General features: G+C 44.3%; 1 protein-coding gene across 1 annotated transcript; it reads left to right on the top strand.

Annotated features, from left to right (window-relative positions):
• The first annotated feature begins 1049 nt into the window (after positions 1-1049).
• On the top strand, positions 1050-6459 carry LOC147895455 (uncharacterized). Its single transcript, XM_087383575.1, has 4 exons — positions 1050-1302; positions 1842-2333; positions 2775-5863; positions 5973-6459. Exons 2-4 carry the CDS (start codon positions 1874-1876, stop codon positions 5976-5978), a joined length of 3555 nt encoding a protein of 1184 aa, XP_087239701.1. The 5' UTR covers positions 1050-1302; positions 1842-1873; the 3' UTR covers positions 5979-6459.
• Positions 6460-26645: the final 20186 nt, after the last annotated feature.

Here is a 26645-nt window from a genome sequence, read left to right as displayed (position 1 = left end):
TTCAGCTCCCCGACTCTCTCTCAACTACATAGTATATATCTCAATCTAGCTAGCTGACGATATTTCCAGCTCCTATATCCCACTCCTTGTAGCCTGCAGGTGACTCGGCTAGTAGAGCTTCTCTCTGCGAGCTCCAGTAGAGTTCATTTCCCAGCTTCCCATAGACAGTCGAGAGCTCCTCTCCGAACTCACTGCAGTCAGCTAGCTAGCTGCCCATTCATCCCCCTAAAACTATAGCTTTTCTTCCACCTACAAGATCCGAGCTGCTGCAACAGCCTATAGCTCCCTGTCGCCACTACAGCAACAAGTCTACTACAGCATTTCACTGTAGCATATCTATTCAAGAGTAGTGGACTTCAAGAGCTTGCAAATATAGTGAGTTGCCCACATATCTTCTCATCAGTCTCAACACAGCCCAGACAGCCTTCTTCAACTATCCGATCAGCAGTAGCAACTCTAATCACTTTTTCTCAAAATATTTCGGAGATCGGAGAGAGCTGCCAGTAGTCTCCCCGTTCGTCATCCTGCTGCAGTAGACACCAGCAAGAGGTCAAAGCTCCAGCTTCTCGCAGCTGCTCTCCGCTTTTATCCCATCTTGCTATCTCCTTTGACCCCTCCCCTCTCGTTATCCTATCCGTCCATTAGCTTTTTCTTTGTTTTCTTTGTACTACCGGCCTGTCTACATACCGCCTGCGTGCCCTCTTGATCGGTCCTACACAATATAACTAGAAGTACGTTCATCCTCCCTCAATGGCTAAGATTTTCCTCCCTCCCTCTGCCTCTACGTAGCTACTGTCCAGTAAAAGCTCTTCTCCCCTTGTCCGTCGATTCCGTCGCTTTGCCACACGCTCCCGATCCATTTGACGAAGGAGACACTTGCGTCCTCTTCTCTTTGATTCTTAGTTGCTTTGGCATCCGATCTACCCTCTCCTTGACATCCTGGACAAGTCCATCACATCGTCAATCAACTTCACCGTAATAGCCTCTCAATTCCTCTCCTATAAAGCCACCACCTGCCCTTTACTCATGTAGCTTGCAATCTTGATTCTCCGCTCACAGCTGTGAAGCAGGAAGCTGAAACGGTTGCAGTCTCTTCTTTCTGCTAGGCAATGTGGCTTCTGAGCACGTTATCTCACGCAAGGCAATTTACTTACCAATAGTTTCAATCCTATGCTTCGGAGGCTGCCTCGACTAAAATGTGTGGCGCAATGGCACGCGTTGGCGTGAAGCCGTGAATTATTCTCACGGAAATTGGTTGCTGCTGTGCGAGTCCAATTCATTTCCAGGAATTTCCGAAGTGTGGTAATATGGCGCTCTTTGTAGTCCAACATTTCTTGTGTGTTTTGAATCTAGTTTTCGTGAGCTCCTATCGTGTGGAACGTATCCACGAAAACTTGTGTGATGCGGGATTCTGTTCATAAGAGGAGAACTGAGCTCCAATTTTGTGGAAAGCGCGAAGAAATTTTTTTTGTAAGGCGCTTTTGGCAAAGATTCCTGGTTGTCTTTTGGTAAATACGATTTTGGTGTGAAAGCACTAAGCTTCAACTCAAACTCGAATACACTTGGTTACGCTTACTCCGCGGATAGCTTCTTACGGCCTGTATCTCTCTCATAAAACACTAATGTTCCGGAATTCAGGAACACTTGAAGTAATTCACGTCTAGTCTGAAACATGCTGCAATTCATGATTTAGTAGAGCTCCTTAGACCACTTGATGATTCCTACCGTACCTTTCCTTTTCCACTACATGCCAAATTGTGAAAATAACTAGAACATGGTACTGAGTCAAGTTCTTCCGAATTCTGAAATTTTGACAAATATGATTTTGGCATTGCTCGCAGGAAAAATCACCTCTCTAAAGTAGGCTGCATCCATGGCGAATCCTGTGCGGCGCCTTAACCTGCTTCTGTTGATTATTTTGTTCTGTGGAATCGCGGTTCCGATGGAAAGTCGAATTCCAGATAAAGAAGCACTTTTAGGTTTCAAGGCTGGGTTACAGCAGGCGGACGCTTTGGCCGACTGGGGCAAAACCTCCTTATCTCCATGCAGTTGGACTGGGGTAGTATGCACCGGCTCAGATGTGACGTCTCTGCAACTGTATGGAATGCAACTTGAAGGTGCAATTTCCCCACTGGTCGGAAGTTTACTAGGTTTACGGGTCTTGAATGTGAGCCAGAACAACATCTCAGGAAATATCCCCGTTGAGGTCTGGAATTTGGTGAATTTGGAAGTCGTGGATTTGAGTTACAATTTTGTCACAGGCAATGTTCATTCCAACATAGCAAACCTCATCAGGTTGAAAGAATTGGTGTTGGGAGTCAATTCCTTGACAGGTAATGTTCCTCCGCAAATAGGTCTCCTCACAAACCTTGTTAGTTTAGATATAAATACCAACTCCTTCACGGGCCCCATTCCTCCAGAAATAGGTAATTTATCCAGATTACAGCATCTTGATTTAAGCAGTAACAGCTTCTCCAACATTCCCTCCCAACTAGGCAAAGCTAGTGATCTCGTCTATCTCGACCTCAGCAACAATGTTCTTTCTTGTAAATTCCCGCGTGAGCTTGGTAATTTAACCAGTCTCCAATACTTGGACCTGAGCAACAATTCCATTGTAGGTTCCATACCTTCAGAAATTGGTGAGATGCGAAGCTTGACCGATTTGATTCTGTACTCGAATAGGTTGAGCGGTCCTTTGCCGGTGGAAATAAAGCATCTAGAAAATTTAGTAAGTCTAGGGGCCTCAGACAACCAGCTAACAGGGCCTTTGCCAGATGAAATTGGCCAATTGCAGAGTGTGGAGAAAATCGACCTTGGCGTCAACAATATCGCATCAGCACTGCCAGAATCATTGGGAAATCTTAGTAATCTCAGGATACTGTCAGCGGCCAACAATCTCTTGAACGGGTCCATTCCTTCTGGTCTTGGGAGGTGCACAAACTTGGCCACTGTGATGTTGTCGTTCAACTCGCTCTCTGGGCCAATACCTGATACCCTGAAAGATCTCCAGTCTTTGATTGCATTTTCTGCTGAGAGAAACAAACTTACTGGCCCACTGCCAATATGGTTAGGGAGCTGGAAGATAGTAAATAATATCCTGCTGGGTTCCAATCAATTGACAGGCCGATTGATCCCTGAACTTGGAAACTGTTCTTCACTGACATCACTATCTATCGAAGATAATTTTCTGACTGGACCCATCCCTTCAGAACTGTGCAATGCCAAATTGCTCAATACTTTGTATTTGCAGGACAACAATTTCATAGGAAGTATCGCAGATACTTTTAAGAACTGCGGAAATTTGACAGAGATACATCTAGACGGAAATCAGCTTGCTGGTAGTGTACCTGCATATCTGGCTCATCTCCCTCTGGTTACAATCGAGCTTGCATCAAACAATTTAACTGGACCTATACCAGATGAGATATGGAGCTCAACGACTCTCCTGGGATTTGATGCTAGCAACAACTTTCTTCAAGGTGAACTGTCATCTCTTATGGGGAACCTAATATCTTTGCAACATTTGGGCTTGAACGGTAACTTACTTGATGGTGTCATCCCAAAAGAGATTGGTAAGCTTGTGAACTTGCAAGTGCTTTTTCTAAATGGCAATCGCCTACAGGGCTCCATTCCTGCAGAATTATTCAATTGTGTCCAGCTGACAACTCTTGATCTCGGTAGAAACCGACTAACAGGAACCATTCCGAAACAAATCGGAAAACTAGTGCAGTTGGAATGTTTGGTGCTCTCTCGCAACAGCTTATCCGGTCCTATCCCATCAGAAATAGGCTTAGGGTTCCAGCAGACATCGATTCCCAGCACAAGTTATATCCAACACCATGGATACTTCGACTTGTCTTGGAACTCATTCTCGGGCAGCATACCGTCAACGATAGGAGATTGCATTGTGATTGTGGAATTGTATCTAAATGGAAATCAGCTATCCGGAAGCATACCAGTGCACATGTCATATTTGACCAATTTGACTAATTTAGATCTCTCAAACAATGTTCTAAGTGGAGGCATCCCAGGGCCATTGGGAGCCTTGCACAAACTTCAAGGTCTCAATCTAGCGTTCAATCAATTCACAGGTGAAATTCCTGTGGCCTTGGGTGAGCTACACAGCTTAGTCAAGCTGAACCTTACGGGCAATAGGCTGTCAGGCCCTCTTCCTGGTGAGTTAGGGAACCTGGCAGCAGTTCAACACCTAGATTTGAGTGAAAATGATCTAGAAGGTGAAATACCATTGCCATGGGTGCGGATGAGTAGCATTATTGGTTTATCTTTGCAAGGAAATCTGCTCACTGGAGGACTTGATGTGCTGCTATCAGAAAGCATCGTGTGGCAGGAAATGGGTATCCTCAATCTTAGTCACAACACGTTAAGCGGATCGATTCCTGAGCAGCTAGGAAACTTAAGCGGCTTGACCTATCTTGATCTTCACGACAATGAGTTCACCGGAAGTATCCCGGCAGAGCTTGGAGACCTTTCACAACTTTTGTATTTAGATGTTTCCGACAATCAGCTGACTGGAATTATTCCTTTCAAGCTCTGTAACCTTGGCCAGCTGGATTTCTTCAATGCGTCTAACAATGACCTGGTTGGAGAGATTCCAGAGAGTGGACGTTGTACAAATTTTTCTGCTGGGGCTTTTGCAGGCAATGAGGGACTGTGCGGAAGTATTCTTAAGGTTGGATGCCAAGATCTTAGTCAGCAATCACAGCCTGTGCTGAGCACTGCAGCAATCCTGGGTGTCACCGTGGGGAGCACTATCGCTGTTCTTTGTCTCATAATCTCGTTAGTCAGATGGAGGATGCTTAGGCAGGAAGTTACGTCCAAATTGACGGACGAGAAGAAAAAGTTGAATACACCCTTGGAGACTAACATGTGCCTTCTGACAAGCAAGATGAAGGAACCTCTGAGTATAAATGTGGCCATGTTCGAAAGGCCTCTTTTACGGCTTACTTTGGCTGACATTCTGCGGGTGACAAATAATTTCTGCAAAACCAACATCATCGGAGATGGAGGCTTCGGCACTGTGTACAAAGCTGTGCTGCCTGATGGAAGAACAGTTGCGATAAAGAAACTTGGGCAAGCACGCATGCAGGGAAACAGGGAATTTCTTGCGGAGATGGAAACGTTGGGGAAAGTGAAGCACAGGAACCTTGTCCCTCTTCTGGGGTATTGTTCTTTCGGAGAAGAAAAGCTGCTTGTTTATGATTATATGGTGCATGGAAGTCTGGATTTGTGGCTTCGCAATAGAGCTGATGCTTTGGAAGTCCTGGACTGGCCAAAGAGGTTCAAGATTGCAGTGGGTGCAGCACGCGGACTGGCTTTCCTACACCATGGCTTCATTCCGCACATCATCCACAGAGATATGAAAGCAAGCAACATCCTTCTAGATGCAGATTTCGAGCCCAAGGTGGCAGACTTTGGGCTTGCGCGCCTGATCAGTGCCTGCGAGACCCATGTCAGCACGGACATCGCTGGGACTTTTGGGTACATACCGCCGGAATATGGGCAGAGCTGGAGGGCTACGACGAAGGGAGACGTGTTCAGTTATGGTGTGATTCTGCTGGAGCTATTGACGGGGAAGGAGCCTACAGGAGCCGATTTCAAGGAGGTCGAAGGTGGTAATCTGGTCGGATGGGTGAGGCAGATGATCAAGAAAGGAAGAGTGGCAGAGATTTTGGATCCAGCCATTTGTAATGGCACATGGAGGGTGAAGATGCTGCAAGTTCTGCAGGTGGCGACACTGTGCACATCCGACGATCCATTGCGACGCCCGACGATGCTGCAGGTGGTGAAATTCTTGAAGGAGATCGAGGAGTTTGCAATGAAGCACGGGCTGGAAAATGTGAAGGTGTGTGATGCAATGGTAGTAAGTTGTTTGCGTGAAATATAGAGATCGGAGTGTTTGTTTGCTTTCATTTGTTCTTCGTTCTTACGATCATCGTCTTCCTTTGATGCAGGATTGATTCATCACCAGCAGGAAAACTATTACACATTGCAGTCATGGTCGTCTCCTTTTCGTCAACTCTCGTACAGTTGCGGATGCTGAGTTTCCTGTCCGGAAATGATCTATAAAGAGACCCCGTCCTTCGTTCTTCCTGCTTTACTGTCGCTTTACAGTCTTACCTCAGAAGCCCGTAGCTGGCTTACCATATGTCTCTTACCGAAGCTGCTGTCCGCCACTCCGCCTACTTCTATCTTCTACACTGAATCTACACTTATTATGAGACACATTTAAAAAGAAAAAAAATTTGAATCTACACTTATTATGAGACACATTTGCTTTGCAATCTACAGCCCTATCATTACTGTTCTTCGCTCGTCTCAAAGTAGCTCAGGGTCTAAAATTCCTACAAACTTCTAGGACCTCGACTCCTCTACTTACAAGCTGGTAGTACTTGATACAACTATTCCCTGCGGCTGCTTGTCGTGGTCGTCTACCAGCGGCCAGCCCTCTGTTGTATAGTGTAGATCATTCCGGGTCGTGACTCGTGACTTTCGAGTTGTCGTAATGCAGACCCTCTTATTAAGTCTACGTTATTGGTTTTCATATCCAATCTTGGTCGTCATTTAGTCTTCCGTTATCTCCTGTGATACAATTTTGAATTTACAAATCACGACATCTGCATTTCTGCTTTGATTTGAAAGGGGAGGGGAACACGTATTGATGATAAATCGTTTAAATAAAATATTGCGGCCCACTCGTGGAACTCAATCATTAGTCTCCTGAAATATTGCGGCCCACTCGTGGAACTAATCATTAGTCTCCTGAGCTCGTTTTTTATACGAGGAAGCACACGCTTCTTTCCGCGTGTTGCGAATTTTCAGGATCCGCACTTGAACACAATCTCATATGAGCGGGGTTGCGAGTAAGTTGGGCGCCTTCATTTGCCAAAAGGTAGTCGACAGTGGGAACATTCGTTGCGAACTGGAAGCTACCAGAGAATTAAGGAGGGAGCATCCTAGGATTAGACAGTGTTTTTAGGCAGGCAAGGTGGAACAGCGACATGCCATTGCCGCACCATCACGGATCGCTAGAAATGCTGATTTTTAAACTCGGATTGAGTATTGAATGCATCATGATTCGCGCCTGGAATACTTAAACATTCGTAATGGGAATAATAACTTCATCTCGATTCATCTTTTGTTCTCGCAATATAGATAATCACTCCGCAATGTGTTTGGTCTGAGATGGTTAGACTCAAATGCCTGTATTGTTCGAGTATCTCCAAGAGTCAATTTTTTATCCAGAGGAAGAATAGCCTTAGTTGATCACGTACACCTCTTTCTCAAACTTAAGAAGTTGTCGATTTCTTTGACTATTCTCAAATGTTTTGGACTCCTTTAGTTATGAACAATATGATTCTGTAAAAATGGTAAGCTGAAATGGTAGAAGCAAACGCTGGCGTATCTTTGGCGCGTTTATCTTGAAAACAAATCGGAATGTTGATCTTCCAAGTCTCAAGACGAGGCTGCCGAAATTGCTGGCTATCAAAAAGTGATTTGGCTTACAAATTTCGATACGCGGGATAATAAGTTTGTGAGGATTGCAAGACGACTTTTTACGAGAGGTCTTTTCAAATCTAGCATGTTACCATTATCGAAATCTGGCATGATAGCATAATTGATACCAAGCGGTAGCATCCCAAGAAAATGTGATATAAAATACACAAAACGGATTGCAGGTGTTTGAGTGCTTGCTTCGTGCAGCCACATAATAGATCGTCACCTCAGCCAGCGGGGGGAGGGGGGCATTTGTCAGTAGTGAGAGTTGTCTGGGTCCCCAGCTAAGGATCTGGTTATGCACCGAGATTTACAAATTACAGGTGTTTTGGAAAGGAATGGAAAAAGATGGTTCCCCAATCATGCAATCTCGAACCGCACGAACCATACATTTCGATGACTGTGGCCGCAGTAGATTTGCGTGTCCTTTTTGCTTTCGGTGATCAAATTTGTTTTTGACGCGATCGACTAGAACACGACGCGCCATCAATTGTTCGAATCTGTAGCCTGTCCCGCACAGTGGATACGGCTGGATACGGCTGCGTAGTTAAAAATATTCATCCGTAGAGTCCATCATCCCAGGATCGGAGTGTCCCACAGCAGTGCACACTGCAGGTCCATGAAGGAGGCAGGAAGGTAGTGGGGAGCACTGGGGACTCGGGGAGTCGGACGATGTCTTTCAAGCTCCTCGCGTAGTTGCAACATCGACCACTCCATCACGCACATCCTGGATCTGTACTTATCATCGTCTTCTTCATGCCGCATTTTCGCAACCCTCTCCTTCAAACGGTACCATCAAGTATTTGTCCCCTCCATCTTCATCCTTGACCTTCCTTCACGGAGTGAAACATACTGAAGGGATTATGTAAGAAACAGTTATTTGTACGTATCGTCTTCTTCATGCCGCATTTTCAGTGTTCACAACTGGCTTTGAGAGACGAATGCTACTGAGTGAAATAGACTGAAAGAAATCTTGTAGAGACAGCGAGCGAGCTAGCGAGCTTGCAGCAACAGAATCAACGCTAGCAAGCTTAACAAAGCTTGCAGCCGTGCGTGCAACGGAATTAAATCTTTTTACGTAAACAGAGAGCGAGTTTGAAGCTCACTTTCGACGAAGAAGCAGCCCTTTATTAATAATACTATTATGGCATATTTTCACCTAAAGATAGCCAAAAAATGCTAGCCTTCCACATTCTACGTGTCCTCTTCTTTGCCACCCTCAGCCCCACCCCACGTCACCCTTTGCTTTTGTTGTTTCCCTTGTCCCAGCATGGCAAAGATGCCAGCCATTGCATTTATATGCCTTGTTTGCACATGCACGCTTCCTTTTAAGCCTTTTGAAGCATGGGTCCCAATGCCTAATTTTGACATCCATTTCATGGTGTTTTTTTTGGTAGTTTGGAAATTCTCCACCTCAAGGAGGAATGGAGAGTTTCTAAATAAAACCTTAATGTTCACACTTCAATTTTTAATTTGGGCAAAAGCTTCTTAATGGAAAGCCATGGTTAGTTCGGGGGCCACACATGAGGGCTACTTAAAAGCCAATTCACAAACGGGCGCAGACAATATGACTTGACAAAAAGCATGTCCACCCCATTTTGAATGTATGTACACCCCTTAATTCACAAACTGATGGAACAACTATGGATGGGTTGGTGGTAGGTCCATGGACTCTAGAGAGGATGTCCTTGGTTTGAATCCTATTTAGAACAATCTTTTTTGCCTTTTTGAAGGCAAACATCTTCACAAGAGGCCCTCGTGTTCAAATCCCATTTAGAGCAATCTTTTTTGTCTTTTAATTGGCGGACATCTTCATGGGTGGCCTTGGGAGGCTGCCTAAGAAAATTGCACTTTTTCCGATCGACGTTGGATTGGCCCTCTCCCACGGCAGGTGGATGTGTGTAAAATACTTGCAACCGAGCTCTAAAATTTGATTGGTGGACATATCTATTTTCTTCATGTCCACGGATAAGTGTGAATTCAACCTATTTGCTTTCTGTCAAATCATATTGTCCACACCATCGGCCCTTAGTATCACCATGCAATGCTCTTTGACTCATTGGGTCTTCTTTTTAATCTGAGTGAAAGTTGGCATTGTTGTGGCCAACTGGCCTGGTTCACGCTATTAGTATTGTTAATAAGTTTTACATAGTTTTGGATAGTATTGTTCACACAACTACTGAGTTAGCACTCGTGGCACTCTCTCTCTCTCTCTCTCTCTCTCTTTTACCCAACACAAATCTAAATAAGAAAGTAAACCCTCTTATAAAAACTGTTATTGCTTTCTTCTCATATTTAGCAGCTTTCTACTCTCAAAAAATCTAAATTTTATTCTTCATAATATATCAAAGTACCTTTCCTAGTTCCTTCCTTGTTTAACAACAATTAAATTCAATGCGATGACCATGAAAGATGTGTTTGGTATTGCCCACACTTTCAAAATTGCCCCACTCAAGTTGGTGACCAAAAAATCACTGTTTAGGACATTGAATGCTTTTAGTAATATAGCACATTTATTTCAACCCTTCAAAAACAATTCCAACGATAAAATGTGTTTTTTTAATCCTCACACTATTGTAACTTCATAAAAAAGCATTGGCTTTGAGAAAAGTTAATGCCTTATTGTACATAAGTTGTGCTATATGTAGTGTGATATTTGTCCTAAAAGCATGACACCTAACCATGCTAAGAATGGGATAAATCTTGATTTAAGCGGCTTTGTCCATGCCATATATGTCATCATAGTGTCCCATGTGTTGTCATGGCATTGATATGCTTGCAACATGTCGTCACCACATTCACTTTGCTTGATTATAAATTCTCTTATTTTATTTATTTTCTTATTTATCAACTTGCTTCTACTTTCAAAAATGTAAATTGTAGTCTTCATGATAAATCAAAATATCTTTTCTATTTTGTTCCATATGCAACAATTATGTTCTCAATAGGATGAGCACAAATTACACCTTTAGTATGGCCGACATTGTCAAAATTGCTCACTGTGGTTATAGGACGAATCTTGATTATAGCAGATTTCAATATGATTGCCACATGTTGTCACCACATTGACTTTGCTTCCTTTTACTATACAAGTAGCATGGGCTGTCTATGATGGGTTAGAGACCAGCTCTACTAGGTGTTAAAGTTGGGAATTAGGATCATAGGTCACCTTTAATTTCAACCATGAGTGTTTAGTTGGGAATATGGATGTTTTTATCGAAGCTATACTTTTATATTAATATAAAATCTTAGCGGAAGTTATCAAGGTAATTTTTTTCGTTTCACTATATTGACAGAACATTGTATGATTATATTTTTTTTCTTTTAAATTTCTAAGTAAAATATGTAAATCCTCACGAAACTTTTAAAGCTTTTCAATAAAAGTTTCAAATCTTGGCAAATTTTTCAATTTTTTTAAAATTAGGGCATATAAACTTTCAATGCCAATATACTTCTTAGCAAAACTAACATTAAGAAATCATCCATGGTTGGGAAAAATGTTTTTTGTAGAATCTCTCTCTCTCTCTCTCTCTCTCAAACTGGCTCTATTTACAAATCTGAACATTTGCATGCTTTTTTATAAATCCCAATGAAGCCCTAGTAGTGCCTTTATTCTTCATGTGATCTAAACTAATTCATCAATTGTAATCAATAATCACAGTGAAGTTAAATTGATTTTTCATTTGAAGTTGTAAAGTATATATTTATGTGCGTGTGTCTGAAGAATTTTCACTTGACAATAATAAAATTGCCTTTGATTCAATTGAACATCTAAAATTGTTGCAACTTCTACCATTCTAGATATGTTGTACTTCAAACTTATACAACAATGCCCAAAAATTTCTAGTTTCTCACCTTCTCAACTTTGCACTCATGGCATAACAATCTTGAAATTGCTTCAACCACATAGGGGCATGCTTACATCTTTTATTAAGTAGCAATGATTATTGCGTTCCTCTGAGGCTTGGTTGTGATCTATATGGTTGCTGACCATTACTAGGGCATTCTTGCACTTTCTTTGCCAATAGGACCTTTGATTTTCATTAGGGGAACTTTGGACTCAAAAAGGGCCCCTTGGATTAGGTGCTTACTAAGATTTGTGATTAGCAAACTAGGCTTGGGCATTAAAAGAATGGAGGATTCCATATTGACCTCTCATTGGTGGAGAGACTTCCCTTGGTCCCCACTAGGCACCCACTTGCTGTCCTCTTGCCCCCACCACCACTCCCCCCCCCTTGACTTTTGTGCTAGTCCCCCCTACCCTCCTCCCTCTCTTGGTAGGCCCAAAAATTTGTGAGTTTTTTCCCTTATTAAAAAAAAGCAAAAAATTACAAAAGTGTCGCCACCCTCCCAAACAGGTCTCCTAGGAGTGCCCCTAAACTATCCCCATTGACTCAGGACCTTCCTCTCAACCTCTACCTTCTCTCAACCTCTTCCTCCCTGAACCTCCTCTTAGCCTCCTCCTCTCAACCTCTTCCTCCTTCCAACCTCTCTCTCTTTGCCTGCACCCATTCCTTCTACAATGGTGAATTAATCTCCTTCCCCTAGACCAAAGCTATCAATTCAGCTTGTATGAGTTGTATTTTGAAGGATGACAGTGATGTTTGGATTCCTCAAGAGTTTAGGCTACTGTCCTGGATCACAATGAAACCATCTTCAATAGGTCCATTCAAGGTTTCAAGGAAGGAGAGAGTAAAGAAAGAGAATCATTGGAAGGATCACATTGTTGGGTTTTTTATTACAAAGACAGGACTCAAGGTCAAGGTTCCAACATGTGTACATGGCTCGAGACATGTACTTGGACTGTGAAAACCAAACTTTCTTTCCTTCAAATTGGATCTCTCTTTTACATTGTCTCTTTTGCATAGGTTGATGTGGAGAGAGTACACGTGGGAGCAGAGAGATAAAGAGAGAGACAGAGAAAGATAGAGACAAGATGAGGGGTGTAAGGGACATGGTGAGGAAAACAGAGAGGGAGAGGGAGGTGTGTGTGTGTGTGTGTGTGTGTGTGTGTGAGAGAGAGAGAGAGAGAGAGAGAGAGAGAGAGAGAGAGAGAGAAGGATTGATGGACTCATTGACATCTTTCTTTACTTCTTATGTAGATATTTTTCCTTCCACCAAAGTTGAAACCCAACCCTTAGAGAGTGTTACTGGAACATTGCAAGCTTTTCATTCAAACATTGGGGATGTAATCTTCTCGAGAAGGCATGCTACCACAACAAGACAAAGCACCTATAGACGTGCACACAAATGCATTTCCTTAACTTAAAAAAAACTTACGGGTGCGTCTATTTGCGTATCTATCAGTGCGTCTACAAACCCATGTCTATATAACAACCAGATGTGCCTATAGACATGCAAATAGACGTCCTGCTAGAAATTTAAAAAAATAGATAGACACGTATATAGACACGTTTATAGATGCTCTTATAGACGCTCTTATAGATGCTCCTATAGATGCTCTACAAACAGATGCATATATAAACACATGTGGTTGAACAGAATGTTGTGTATGCTATGTAGTTACGAGGATCGCATTTCCACATTGTGCAATTCAATTCTTACAGCCAACCGCATTTTAATTAGCATGATTGCAAGCACATCCATTAGGGGAGAATTTGGGTCTCAAAAGGGCCTCATAAAGAATGGATTAGGGAATGCTTAGTGGGCTAATGCAAGGGGCTTGGAGGGTCCCAAAGAGGCCTAACTAGCCCAACCTAGGTGGGTTAAGCCCACATTTGAGCCCACCTCTCCCCCCATCAATGAGGGGAGGGGGCCACTTTTTGAAATTTGAATTTCAAATTTTGAATCTCCCTCCCTCCCTCTCTCTCCCCCCCTCCCTACCTCCCTCCCTCCTCCTCCTCCCTCTCCCTCTCCCTCTCCCTCCCTCCCCCTCCCTCCTCCTCTCCCCTCCTCTGTCTTGCTCCTCCTCCTCCCTCCTCCCTCTCCCCTCCTCCTCCTTCTGGCTCCTCCTCCTCCTTCTTACTCCTTCTCCCTCCTTCCTCTCCCCTCCTTCTCCAGCTGCCGAGGATCCCTCTTCTCTGCTCCTCCCTCTTGTAGAATCTCTCCCCTCCTCCTCCCTCTTGTAGCATCTCTCCCCTGTTCCTCCCTTCTACACCTGTCGTCCTACTCTTCTCCTCCTCTTCCTCTTCCCCTCATCTGCTTCTCCTCCTCCCTCTTCCTTGCTACTCTCTCCCTCACTACTCCATCTTTGCCAGCTCTCCCCTACATTTTAGCCTGCATCACTGATACCTCTCTTTAAGTACTCATGGCACCATTCGAGGACATATCCAACAAGTACCATGTGAACCTACAACCGGAGGCAGAATATGCAAGCACACGTTCTTTGGGATATAGTGGAACTCCTCAAAGTGTGCTCCACAGTCTTCGATTGCAAGGGAAGAAGCATCTTGACCTTTGGGTGGATGGAAACTTGTATCCTTTAGACCCTGCCACCAAAAGAGTCCTCCTTTTCATATAGTGCATGATGTTGTTCGGTTTGTTGGCAAGGGACATGCTAGATTACTCGGTTATTGCAATCAATTGAACCATTCTCAGACATTGGCTATGCAAGCAAGCGAGGTGCAGAGAGCCCAAGCAGAAGAACTTGCACATTTGGGAAATATTACTATTGTGGCAATGCATAATAGTATGCAGGATCTCCAATTGCAAAACAAAGAACTCAGTGACAAAGCACATGCACTGGACTTGGAGCGACATGAATTGGAAGAATCAATCGAGAAGCTTGTTGAAAGCAAACAAGATTTGGAAAGGTCTATCTATGGCCAAGTTCAATGTGCTGTGGAGAAGGAACGAGAGAAGTCGATAGAACGAGTACAAAAGTTAAAGGGAACACCTTTGGGACTGAAGGAGAGGAAAAGAGAATTGCAATCTATGGATGCATTGTCAACTAATAGTGGTGCCCGAAAGAGGAGAATACGGGCTGCAAGGTTAGTTCCCCAAAATTTCAATGAAATTTCTTACCCCAAAATATTTGTAGTGTTGCATTCTTTCCACTAAGACTCATTTGTACTCTACTTTAGGAATTTTATGGAGGATGTGATGGGAACAATGGAAATGGATGATAGTGATCCTTCATATGTTCTAAGAAGTTTAATAAAGCCAAGTGATGTCATGGAAGTGTTGAAGGACCCTAGATAAAAAGGGCTACATAAACAAGTTGCTAGAGAGGTGATGAAGGATTTCAAGGGCCTCGTCCAAGCAAAGGAGGTGCTTGGAGCTTGTGATGCTGTTGGTGTAAGTTGTAAATCTTACAACTCGGTTTTTAAAATTTTCAAGTCTGCTATGGAGGAAAAGTATAAGATATCTACAATGCCACTGCCAACACCGTGGTCTATAAGGCTTGCACATCAAGAAACAAACCAATGTGCTAGAGAAAAGCTTGGAGGATACCATTGTGTAAGTGGCGCAATGACTTGGAAGAGTAAAAGGAAATCTGGCATCCAAATGTTTGAGATGAATGCTTTCAATAATGTTTACATGGACGTAGAGAATTTGCAGAGAGCCATGGTCAAATTCTATGGGATGAGAGAAGAAGGTAAGAGAAATTCCCTCTTCACATTCAACTTTATTTCTTCTGATTTCTATATCCTTACTAAATTTCTCTTTCATTATACAGATGGCAAGCTAGTATTTGTTATAAAAATGGATGAAGCTCAGTTGGTAAAAGAGCACAAGCTAGAGAGGGTGAGCATTTGTATTATGAATGATGCCTTGCATTTTGCTCAAGGGGATGAGGAAGTTGAGCACGGTTTCTCAGTCCAATCTAAGAAGGACATATGGTGGCTTACAGCCTTTGAGCCCCCAAAGGAGTGCCATGAGACATTGAAGTGGGTTTTGGAGAGAACCGGCACCCCATCGATTATTCAAAGACAAGAGACGAAGAATGAAATCGTACACTAACATGCCCATCTCAAAATTCAAATTGCCTAATAGCCTCTTTGTCTCATTCCTTTTTGAACTAGATGAGAGTACACACATGTTTGTGGACTCTTATGTAGCATTTCGTAATTGCAGCCTCTTTTGGATGTTCTTTTGTACCAAAAAGCTTCGACTACTACATCCCACTTCTCATAGGTTGTTCCCCGATTATCCTTAAATGTTTCCTCAACCTTGTACTTAGGTTTTATGCACTGCAACAAAAAGTATGGGTCATCTTCCTCGTTCTCCCTAGAATCTGCGACAACTGCAAAGTTATCCCCCTTTTCCAGATACTTAGTGAGGTCATCGAAACTCTCCCCAAGCTGTGGTGAGTTGTTTGTCTCTCCATTGTTTGTCACTCCATCTGAACATAGAGGGAAAACTTGAACTTGCTCCCATGTCTTCGTAGTTGCAATGTTCTCACAATCATCATGATCCCCTATGATGCACACACTGTAGAAACAAGAAAGTTCTCTCGTTTTAATCAATTGGTTGTTTGAAAAGCCCCATATGCTGTGTAGACCATGAACTCCTTTAATTTTCTCACAATCGCGCTGGCTTCTCCTTTGCACTTCATCCAGTTTCACTTCAAGCAAGACTCTACGTACCACAGTATTCTTAAGGCTTTGTTTACTGTATGTTGAATGCGTGCCTATGGAGAGGTTGGTTGTAAGCCATGTTACAACATCATGGGCATCATTGAGTTTTTCTTGAGGGCATGCTAATTGGTGTTTAAACATTTCTTTCTTAATAATAGCACCGCATTTCTCATGTTCACCCTTGCCATGGCTAGACCCAAAGAAATTCCACCATGTCTAGACTGGTAAGGGATTTGAACCTTGAGATGAAGTAGAATCCACGTGCTGATTTAAAATGAGAGGCAGCACCATCTAACCACACCCAATGTTGTTTTATATTTTTTGCATGGGGATTTTTCTTTTTCAGCCATTCCCAATGCAATAGAAAAGCATGCTGCACAAATAGGGTGTCATGTTCCCTATCATCTGAAATGTAGAAATGGTAAGTGCATTGCACTGTCCTAGACTCTTGTGAGTCAACAAGTAGATTGGCATCAGGCACAGAAGAATCAAGCAAATGACTGTACGTAACATGCACAAGAATTGTTATCTACTTGTTGTACTAGTGAGCACTTTGTATCTCATCTTGTTCTTGAAAAGAATAATTTTTTGCAAAATCTATGATAGATACAATAGTGCCACGAGGAAAATTGGCAAGGCACATCCTAAACTGCTTATCCTACCAGTTGGCCATGAAATTGTGAAGCACATATTTTGGGATGGATTGAACCATGCGACTACAAGCTCCCTTGGCTGGGTGCTCTTATATGATAGTAGCCATCTCTTTTTATTGAATCCTTCAACATTGACATTTTCAAATCTCCTCTATTTTAGAGCAACATCATATTCTGCCTACCACTCTGGTCTCTTCTCCAGATCCACGATCTGTCCAGCCTGTCACTGAGTCTTCCCACTTGTATGATAATACTTGGCACTGGGGCCACCGACGTGAATGGACTGATCCTACTCATTTTGCCCATACTACTCCATGTGATCCTTTTGAAGCAGTTCTTGCTCCTGCGCAACCTGCTCCCCTGCCTTTGCCACCTCCTCAGCTTCCTCCGCTATCGCCACCTGTTTCTCCTAGATCTGAGCTTTCATCCTCCACTGATCTCCCTACTTTGTACATGAACCAATGTGCTAAGGTAGAACCAATGGATGAAGATCTAGCACAACAGCAACAACAACAGCCAACAACAACCGTAGAAACCATGGCGTAGATGTCACACGGCCTTCCATGATGCCCCGACCTCCCAGTTCATGCGTGTCGAATTCCTAAAAAAATTCATACTATGCTCGATGAGCTGCAACAGCTACATCCAGATCCTATTTCTGCTGCACAAGTTTTTGTATATAAATCTTTTCCTCCTTCTTTGCCGCCTGCCTCTGCCAGTCCCATCAATGAATCTTTTACTCCTCCCAAAGCTCCTAGTCTTATTCTTTGGCCCATCTTCCCTCAGTCTGTGTTCATATTCTACCTACCACTCTGTTCTCTTCTCCAGATCCACAGTCTCTCCAGCCTGTCACTAAAATTCCCACTTGACATATGATAATACTTGGCACTAGGGCCATCGATGTGAATGGACTGATTCTACTCATTTTGCCAATATTGCTCCATGTGATCCTTTTGAAGCAGCTCCTACTCCTCCGCAACCTGCTCCCCTGCCTTTGCCACCTCAGCTTCCTCCGCCATTGCCACCTATTTCTCCTAGATCTGAGCTTTCATCCTCCACTGATCTCCCTACTCTGTACATGAACCAAGGTGCTAAGGTAGAACCAATGGAAGAAGATCCAGCACCACATCAGCAACAACAGCAACAGCAACCGCAGTAACCATGGCGTGGACATCGTATGGCCTTCCATTATGCCCTGGGCTCCAAGTTCATGCACACTGAATTCCAAACTCATTTCATGGATGGCGACCTTGATGAATGGCCCAATTTGCAACACTGCTTGCAGCATAAATGATTTTCTTAATCATCATCTCCCTTTTGGCTTCTCCGCCACTAAAATGATACTAACAATTCAAGGAACACTTGTTCGCCTTCGCTCTCCCTAATTGAGCAAGGGAGAGAAAAGGAAACATAGGAAAACAGCTAAATGGAGTAAGAACAGGAACCTAAGAGGATGCCAAGAGGAAGGGAGAAAATGAAGTCGGGTGATGAAGCGTGAATGATGTAAACATAAACGGGATAAGCTATAGGAGGAGATGCGCGTAGGAGAGGAGATTTTGAAAGAGGATGATTGGAGTATCAGGATGTGAGGAGAAGAAGAATTCACAATTTCGAAATCAATTTGAGGTGCATAGACAAAAATTGATGAAAGATTTTTAAGTTCTTAGTATACCCCCAATGCTTTTTAGTATACCTCCTTTGACATGATTTTGATCTACTTTCCATGAGAAAGGACGCGCTGCCCTTTCTCATGGAAAGTAGATAAAAAAAAGGATGTGTGTAGCTTGGCTAATTCTTTATACGAAGCATGATTGTTGTGAAGCTTGGAATTCCCAAAAACAAAAGCGTGGGCAAGGGAGTGTGTACCTTGGTAGGAGAATGCAACAAAGTTCGGCGGGGCGGAGGGGTGAAAGTGAGGCAAGCAGGCAAAGGAGAGGAAGTAGGGGGAGGCGATGAAAGAGGAGGGGGAAGGAGGTGAGGTGGCGATGAAAGAGATTGGAGGAGAGGAGGTGAGGAGAGGCAAGGAAGGGAGGAGGGGGAAGTGGAAGCGTAATTAAAAGGAGGAGAAGAAGAAGACGAGGAGGACGAGAAGAAGACGAAAAGAAGATGGAAAGCACTGCCGATGCTGAGAGTTGCTCAGTTGCCGATGCTGAGAGCTACTCAGCTGTGGCTGTCACCTTCAGAATCCAATGCTTTACACTTTATTTTACTAGAGGTTTCACTTCCAAAGACCTGCAAACAAATTAAGCTATCCATGGTTACGGGTAGTTTAGAACCAGATGAACCAAATTAAGCTATTCGGAGGAGATGGAGAAGATGGGAGTGCACGAGACCTTTCGTGAGGGAGGTGAGTGGAGCATGGAAGGTGGAGGCAACGTTGGGAGGAAGGTGGAGCGTGGAAGGAGAAGGCAGCATGGGAGGAAGGTGGAGCGTGGGAGGAAGGTGGAGCATGGAAGGAGAAGGCAGCTACTCCAACTATGATGCAAGGGAAGGAGAAGAGAGGAGGCCAACGATGACTACTCCAACTATGACTGCCAACAATGATTGCCAAGTATGACCGTAGAGAAAGCATGGGAGCTTGCAAGCATGACACCCAGAGAGCTTTTCAATGAACAACATTGGCAGCCCATAAGTCTCCTCACCCAGGCCAAAGGACTTTGAACTAGTGAGGCGCTCACAGTACTCGGTGGCGAGGGGCTTGAAATTGGTGAAGTCGACGAGGAAGCTTGAGGAAAGAAACAAAGGTAGAGGCAAGGAGGGCCGAGGAAGCGAAGAGGGAGTGTAGGTCGTGGAAGAGGAGGCGATAAGGAGGGAGAGGCGGGTCGTGGAAGAGGAGGCGAGGTCATGGAAGAGGAGGCGAGGTCGTGCGGGTCGTGGAAGAGGAGGGAGAAGAGAAGCGATGGAGGGAGTAAGCGATGGCGATGGCAAAGGAGAGAGTAAGCGATGGCAAAGGAGCGAGGAGGGAGTAAGTGATGGCAAAGGCGAGGAGGGAGGAGAAGTAAGCGATGGCGAAGGCGAGGAGGGAGGAGAAGTAAGCGATGGCGAAGGCGAAGGAGCAAACGATGGCGAAGGCGAGGAGGGAGAAGAGGAGCGATGGCAAAGGAGCGAGCGATGGCGAAGGCAAGGAGGGAGAAGAGAAGGAGCGAAGGCGAGGAGGGAGAAGGAGCAAAGGCGAGGAGCGAAGGCGAAGAGCGATCGCAGAGGGTGGTGACTGCTTTCTCACAAACTCACAGGCAGAGGGTAATGGCTGCTTTCTCACAAACTCAGTGGTGAGGCTGCTGTGGACACATTTTACTATCACAAACTCAGTGGCAATGGCAGCGACATCATTGTAGGCTCGCTCAAAAGAGAACTACCTCTACGTTGTGTGTGTGGGTCTGAGAGGTGGAGAGAGATGCAAATTATAGCTATCCACGCCTTGTTTGCTTTCATTCATTGTTTCGCCTTCTGCACCCAACCTTCAGTCACCCTGCTTCTAGATTTAGCTATTGAGTCAAGGAACTAAATCTTCACTAAATCTTGACTATACGTGATTCTATTCATATTGATAGAAGGTAACGGCTCATATTGATTCTGTTCTTAAACATATTCTCTCGTTCGGCTCCTTTCTTATTGATCCAACTAAGCTTTTGGAAGAACTAGACAAGCTAGTTGTCGATCACGGGTTTCTTGCAAGTTCACTCAGAGTAGAGAGGCTATTGCTTGGGCGTTGGAGCTCTAATCTAATGCCTTTGCATTGTTTTTGGGAACTCGCATTCCTGTTGTTACCTTGGATTCTTTTGAGAGATATATGACAATCATATCTCTTACAACAAATTCAACACTTTAGAGCATCAGAGCAATTCACCTACATCATGGAAAATGAGTACAAGGGAAAGAAGGACTAGGCTGGATGGGAAATAAGTACTTGGAAAAGAAGACCTAGTAATCTTTCATGGCCTACTTGTCTCCTGGCATTTTAATGAATGTGAGAGCCCAGTACACTGTACATCTTTGCAGTGCAATGTACACTGAGCATACTGAATTGCACTATGTACAGTGCAGTGTACACTACATATATTGTACACTAGTGCAGTGTCCACTATAGCCCATCTTTGTAGCCCGTCTTTAATAACTGTGATCACAGCCAACCTTGCATGACTAACCCACGCATTACTAACTAATGCTATCATTACTAAAATTAACATTCTTATATGACTAGCATTTCATGCATAAATGTATACCACTAGCTCCCACAGAGACCTCAAGCTACAAAACCTACCCTCCCTTGCAACACATGATGAGGATCCAAGTGGTCTATAGACTGCGCATTCATTGGGGTGGCATGTGCATTGACCCCCATGGAGCAATGCTCCAACATGACCAGATCTCAAGTCATTCATAGCTTGCTGGGCAAGGTCAAAGTCTATGTGTGTTTTGCAACAACAAACATTCCTGTCTTTGAATTTCCTAACGTACCAGGGCTTACAATGCTCAAAGCTCCTCCACCCAATTGAAATGTCCAGATTATGATCCACAAACTTGAGATACAACTCGGTCTGCTGACCCAACATGTGGGAACAATAAAACAATGAGCCCCCTTTTTGCTACTACTAAAAGAATACAAAACACAATCTAATGAAAGTATATAATGAAGAAAAACAATTCTCAACCACCGCGTTGGTTTAGGACAGTCACCATTTCAATCACCAGGTTGGTTTAGGACAATCAACCATCGAGCTAGTTTAGGACACATTTAGGATAGTCACAATGTCAACCACTGGGATGGTTTAGTACATTGTCATAGTTTCAACCACTTGGATGGTTTAGCCTAACGGTCTCAACTTCACATATTAGATAGTAATAACAAGTATATTGCTTTTCATTTATGAATTTCACCATTAGAAAATAACAATATATTTCTTTTCATTTCTAAATTCCACAATTTAACAGTGGTATATGACCCGAATAGTAGGAAATTAAATTTAACTAATTTAAGTACTAAGAAACACAATAATTTCAACCATTAGGTTGGTTAATACTAATGTCTGTTCAACCACACTGGTTCAGAACAATCACATAACTGGTGATTGAGCTAAAGCAGCCATGGTTGCATGATGTTCCAACCATCGGGCTGGTTTAGTAAAATAACAATGTATTGTGAAATATATTGCTATTAATTTCTGTTTAACCATGCCACTGGGATGGACAACAACTAATGTCTTTTCAACCACATTGGTTCAAGACAATCACGTAACTAGAGATTGAGCTGAACCAGCCTACGATTGCATGATGTTCCAACCATGAGGCTGGTTTAGGACAATCACATTTAGTCCAAGCCTAGTTTAAGAAATGAAACAAGTAAACTATCCCAAAGCTCAATCACAAACAACCACCAGGCTGATTTAGGCACTAGTGACCTATGTTGTATCTAGCATGTGTATGATGTGCTCCTCAAACACCTTGCATCCCATCCGCTTCTTACAGATGTCCTTTCTATTTGGAGAAACTCTCGTATTTTGGTGCCAAAACATCATCACTAAAGCAATGACTTCCGCACTTAGGCTGGCTCTCCTTTTCTTGAGTTTTGTTGAAGCCCACAGACTTCTCAGATTGGGATGATCGTGCATTACTTCTGCTTTATGTGCAACTGCTGAACTCCATTGGTCCTTCTGATTGACAACATCTTCAACATTGTGCATTTAAGCCGTCTCTCCTTTGTTTCAGGGGACACCAACCTAGCTAATTTCACCCTCTTTACACCTAGTTGATCTAAGCTGTGCACCCCTTTCACTTTCTGTAGGCCATTTTTCACGTTAAGGAGCATCGCCTCTTGGACGTGCATCTCTTGAGGTGTTGTTAGGGTTGTTACTCTATGAACTTTAGGGTGCAGGCTAAAGCTTGTGAAGACTCGAGACTGGTGTTAATATCCACAGAGTACAGCCACCGAATGCAGGGGTAATCAGTGATTAGAGGTGATCAGGCCACATGATCTACTTCAATGGAAAAGCTCAGGGAGTTTGATCCCCAAATACCCAAAGTCCAAGGATTCCAGGCATAGGTTGTATGTTCCAGCTAAGACCAAGACCAAAGATTGTAGGCAACATGCACATTTCAAGTCCATATCCATAGAAATAGCTATGCCCAAAAAAATAGCCATGAAAGGAGTACAACTCAAACTCAAGGAGTTTGATCCCCAAATATCCTGAGGCAAAAGATTGCAGGCAACGTGCAGGGTTACCGTTGAGTTTCTCACGGAAGTTAAGCCTCACCACTCCAGGTTTTGAGTCGCATTCACAGGGTGTGAGTCCCAAATGGTTTAAGGTCTGAGGGCGCTTAGGGAGTTTGAGCCCCAAATCACCTAAGCCTAGGAGGCACGAGGCTAACATAAGCGCTATTTGGGAGCCATTTAGGACCACCTCCTAATACTAGGTTTGTCCCAAGCCCTTTAATATGGTTAACACAAGTGCTATTTCCACTAGTAGGGAGAGATGGAAAGAATAGCAATATGCCTTGGCACCCTATGAGCCCAAGAGCCTTTGGTTGTAAAAGAGAAGGAGAGTGCTAAAAAGGAAAAGGGTTGGACCTCCCTTCAAAAGGTGACTTGTATAAAAGGCAAAGTGTTGACCTTGGTCTTCATTTTTGTTTGCACAAGTTTGAATACAAGCTCCCTCTTCTCTCCCAAGAGAGTGTTTTGGGTGTTCCCTTGTTTCCATTGTAGTGCCCTTGTGTTTGCCACTCCATCCCCCTTCACTCTCCTCTTCCGTTCTCCTTCTCCATCCCCTTCCCTTCTCCCTTCTCTTCTCCCCCCTCCCCCTTCCCTCTTTCTTGCATGGAAACACATTGCAACAATCTGGAGGCCATTCGAGTGACACTCACGGATGACTCGTGCTATGCATTGCTTGCACAGGGAGTAGCTCAGTGTGGAGGCTCCATCAGCATATCTTCAACATCCCCATGACACGTGAGTCATGGCCAAGACCCACCACATTTTTGGCACTGCTGCTGGGGAGAAAAGTTTCATGTTTTTTAGTGTTGTAAGTAGATAGGAACGTAGTGGGTGTGATTGCTAAGGACTATGTGAGGTCCAATCCCATCAAAAAACAACCAAAATGTTGATGCTTGCCAAATCTTGAAGTTGTTTTGTGTTCTAGAACTCACCCTTCATGAAATTTTGCATTTTTGCTTCCAAAAAGTGTTTTTTCTTCAAGTTTTTTTCATGGTATAGGTGAACTAGGTAGTGTAGCACCCCCCTAGCATAACAAATCTAGGACAGAAACTCAAATCTTGCAAAAACTCCACAAAAATCAATCAACGACACTGTGTTTTCCTATCTCGCTGAATCGACGCAATAGAGCTATCCCATCGACCAAATATCCTGCTAGCCGTCTATTAGCCGTATCCTATCGCTCAAACCCCATTGAGTCAGCACCATAGAGCTATCCCACCGACCTAACTTTTGACCACGGGCTAATCCACTACCCCAATTAAATGAGTGTCAGAGTTGCTATCCCGCCAACTTGATAGCTGTTGACCTGGTGCTATAGAGTTATCTCGTCGATCATTGCTATTCTGCTACCCCATTGTCGATGCAGTAAACTCACCCCCATGCCTGTGGTCATTCGTACTCCATCGTCTTTGCTTTACGGTGATCATGTCGCTCGTCGCTATTTCATTTTGCCAATCCTTGCTCTATCCATTCCACTGATCGTCGCCTTACACTTATTATGCCGATCATCATTTCACTTCTATCATGCCACCCGATGCGATTTTCTATCCCCACGCCTGTCACGATAACTATACCGCCGCTTGGCGCTCCATTCGTATTCCGTCAACTTGTGATCCCACCGCACATGTGGTAAGATCTACCCCACCAATCATCGTGTTATGTCGATCTCACCACTTGGTGTCATTCTACTTTTCTGCCATCACTGTACGCCTGTGTTGTTGCCTGTTGCTATACCTATATCCCACCTCCCGATGCGATACCTTATCCCACCGATTGTCGCTACAGAGCTATGCCGCCGATCGTCGTGATACCTCTGGGGTAGCCAAAGAATTAAAAAATTCCAGAACCTTAGTTCAACATGGGGGTGCTCAACTAGAGGCCTCCCACATGCACTTGAGGTCTGGAAGAATTTTGCCAAAGGATCCCACCTCGAAAGAGAGTGCTTTGAGATATGCTCAGCCCACCCTCTGACCTAGCTGGGAATCCGGGATCTTGATCCCTAGCCTCCACTCCCTAATAGCCCTCAGCTAAAGACTCTATCTAGTTCCGATGAAACAGAGTCTAGATGAAGTGATGCAAGACCCCTCTGGTTCAAGGGCATTGGAAGCTCCATTCACAAGTGTAGCCTCTCCCAACTCGCCTGCACCTTCGGTTGCATCTAGGCTTAGAGGTACATTCTCCAACATGTTCGGCCGCTTCGGCTGAATAGAGTTGGTAGACATGGAGAGCCCCTTCCTCGGCATGTTTGCAGGGAAGGAAGATCATCAACATCTAGCTCTCGAACCACATATCGGGACGGAAACCACCCTCGCCAAGATCCAAGACCCTTCGCCTATGCCAGACCTTCCTAGTGGGAAAACATGGATGAGGGAATTCTGAAGGAAAGACCCCAGCCGAGGGGATACTAGGAACTTCCAAGGCAGAGCACCTTATGAACCTCCAATAGTCTGGGTGCTGCCAACCTTCGCCAACTATGGTGCATGGAACTAACGTTCCCATGCCCTAGGAGCCACCCCCTCCGAGAGTATGTTCCTTCACATCCATATCAATTGCACCGATGAATGCCAGCCTTGGCACATCCATCCCAATGCCAATACCATCAACCACGAGGATACCACCACTTGGGCCAAGCTTAAGGCCAGCCTTGCGCCCCATCGGGCCCACACCAACACCACCTCCACTAGCCGCTCAAACAGTATTGACTGATGAGGCAATGCGTATCTTGGTGAATGCCCTAGGAAGGGGGCCCACACCACCTCCACCTGCTCCAATGTTTCCCGTAGGGATTGCGAATCCCTCACATCTCCAAGCTAATGACCAAGTTCCTTGGAGAAGGAGACCCAGTCTCCCACATGGAGCGATTTCAACACATTTGTGAAGCCTTAAGCGCTCTCGGAGACCTAGAGATGGCCAATGTGTTTGGCCTCAACCTAGATGGCAAAGCAGGCCAATGGTATAGGGCTCACACCCCAGAAGAAAAGATCAATTGGGAGACATTGAGGAAGGCCTTTATTGTGGGATTTGCCCCCAGTGGCCTTTATTGTGGGGTCCGAAGGCAAGACCCCAGCTGAGGGGATACCAGGAACTTCCAAGGCGGAGCACCTTATGAACCTCCAACAGTCTAGGTGCCACCAACCTTCGCCAACTACGGTGCATGGAACTAACGTTCCCATGCCTAGGACCCACCTCCTCTGGGACTCCATCCCTTCCTGTCTATACCGGTTGCACCAATGAACGCAAGCCTTGGCACCTCTGTTCCAATGTCGGTACCAGCAACTATGTGGGGACCACCACCTGGGCCAGTAAGGCTAGCCCTGTGCCCCGTCAAGCCCACAGCAACACCACCTCCAATAGTCGCTCAAACGGTGTTGACTGATGAGACAATTTGTATCTTGGTGAATGCCCTAGGAAGGGGGGCAATACCACCTCCACCCACCCCATTGTTTCCTTCATGGATTGTGAATCCCTCGAGGAGCCGCCCCATAGCCATCTCCAAGCTAATGACCAAGTTCCTAGGAGAAGGAGACCCACTCTCCCACGTGGAGCGGTTTGAATAGATTTGTGAAGCCTTTCATGCTCTCGGAGACCTAGAGATGGCCAATGCATTTGGCCTCAGCCTGGATGGCAAAGCAAACCAATGGTATAGGGCTCTCACCCCAGAAGAAAAGATCAACTGGGAGACATTGAGAAAGGACTTTATTGTGGGATTCACCCCCAACAGTCATAAAT

This window comes from Dipteris shenzhenensis, chromosome 13 (genome assembly GCF_047967505.1).
Source record: "Dipteris shenzhenensis isolate YYH24624 ecotype China chromosome 13, Dip_SZ_1.0, whole genome shotgun sequence".
NCBI lineage: Eukaryota > Viridiplantae > Streptophyta > Polypodiopsida > Gleicheniales > Dipteridaceae > Dipteris > Dipteris shenzhenensis.
This window is presented reverse-complemented; position numbering and strand designations above follow the sequence as displayed.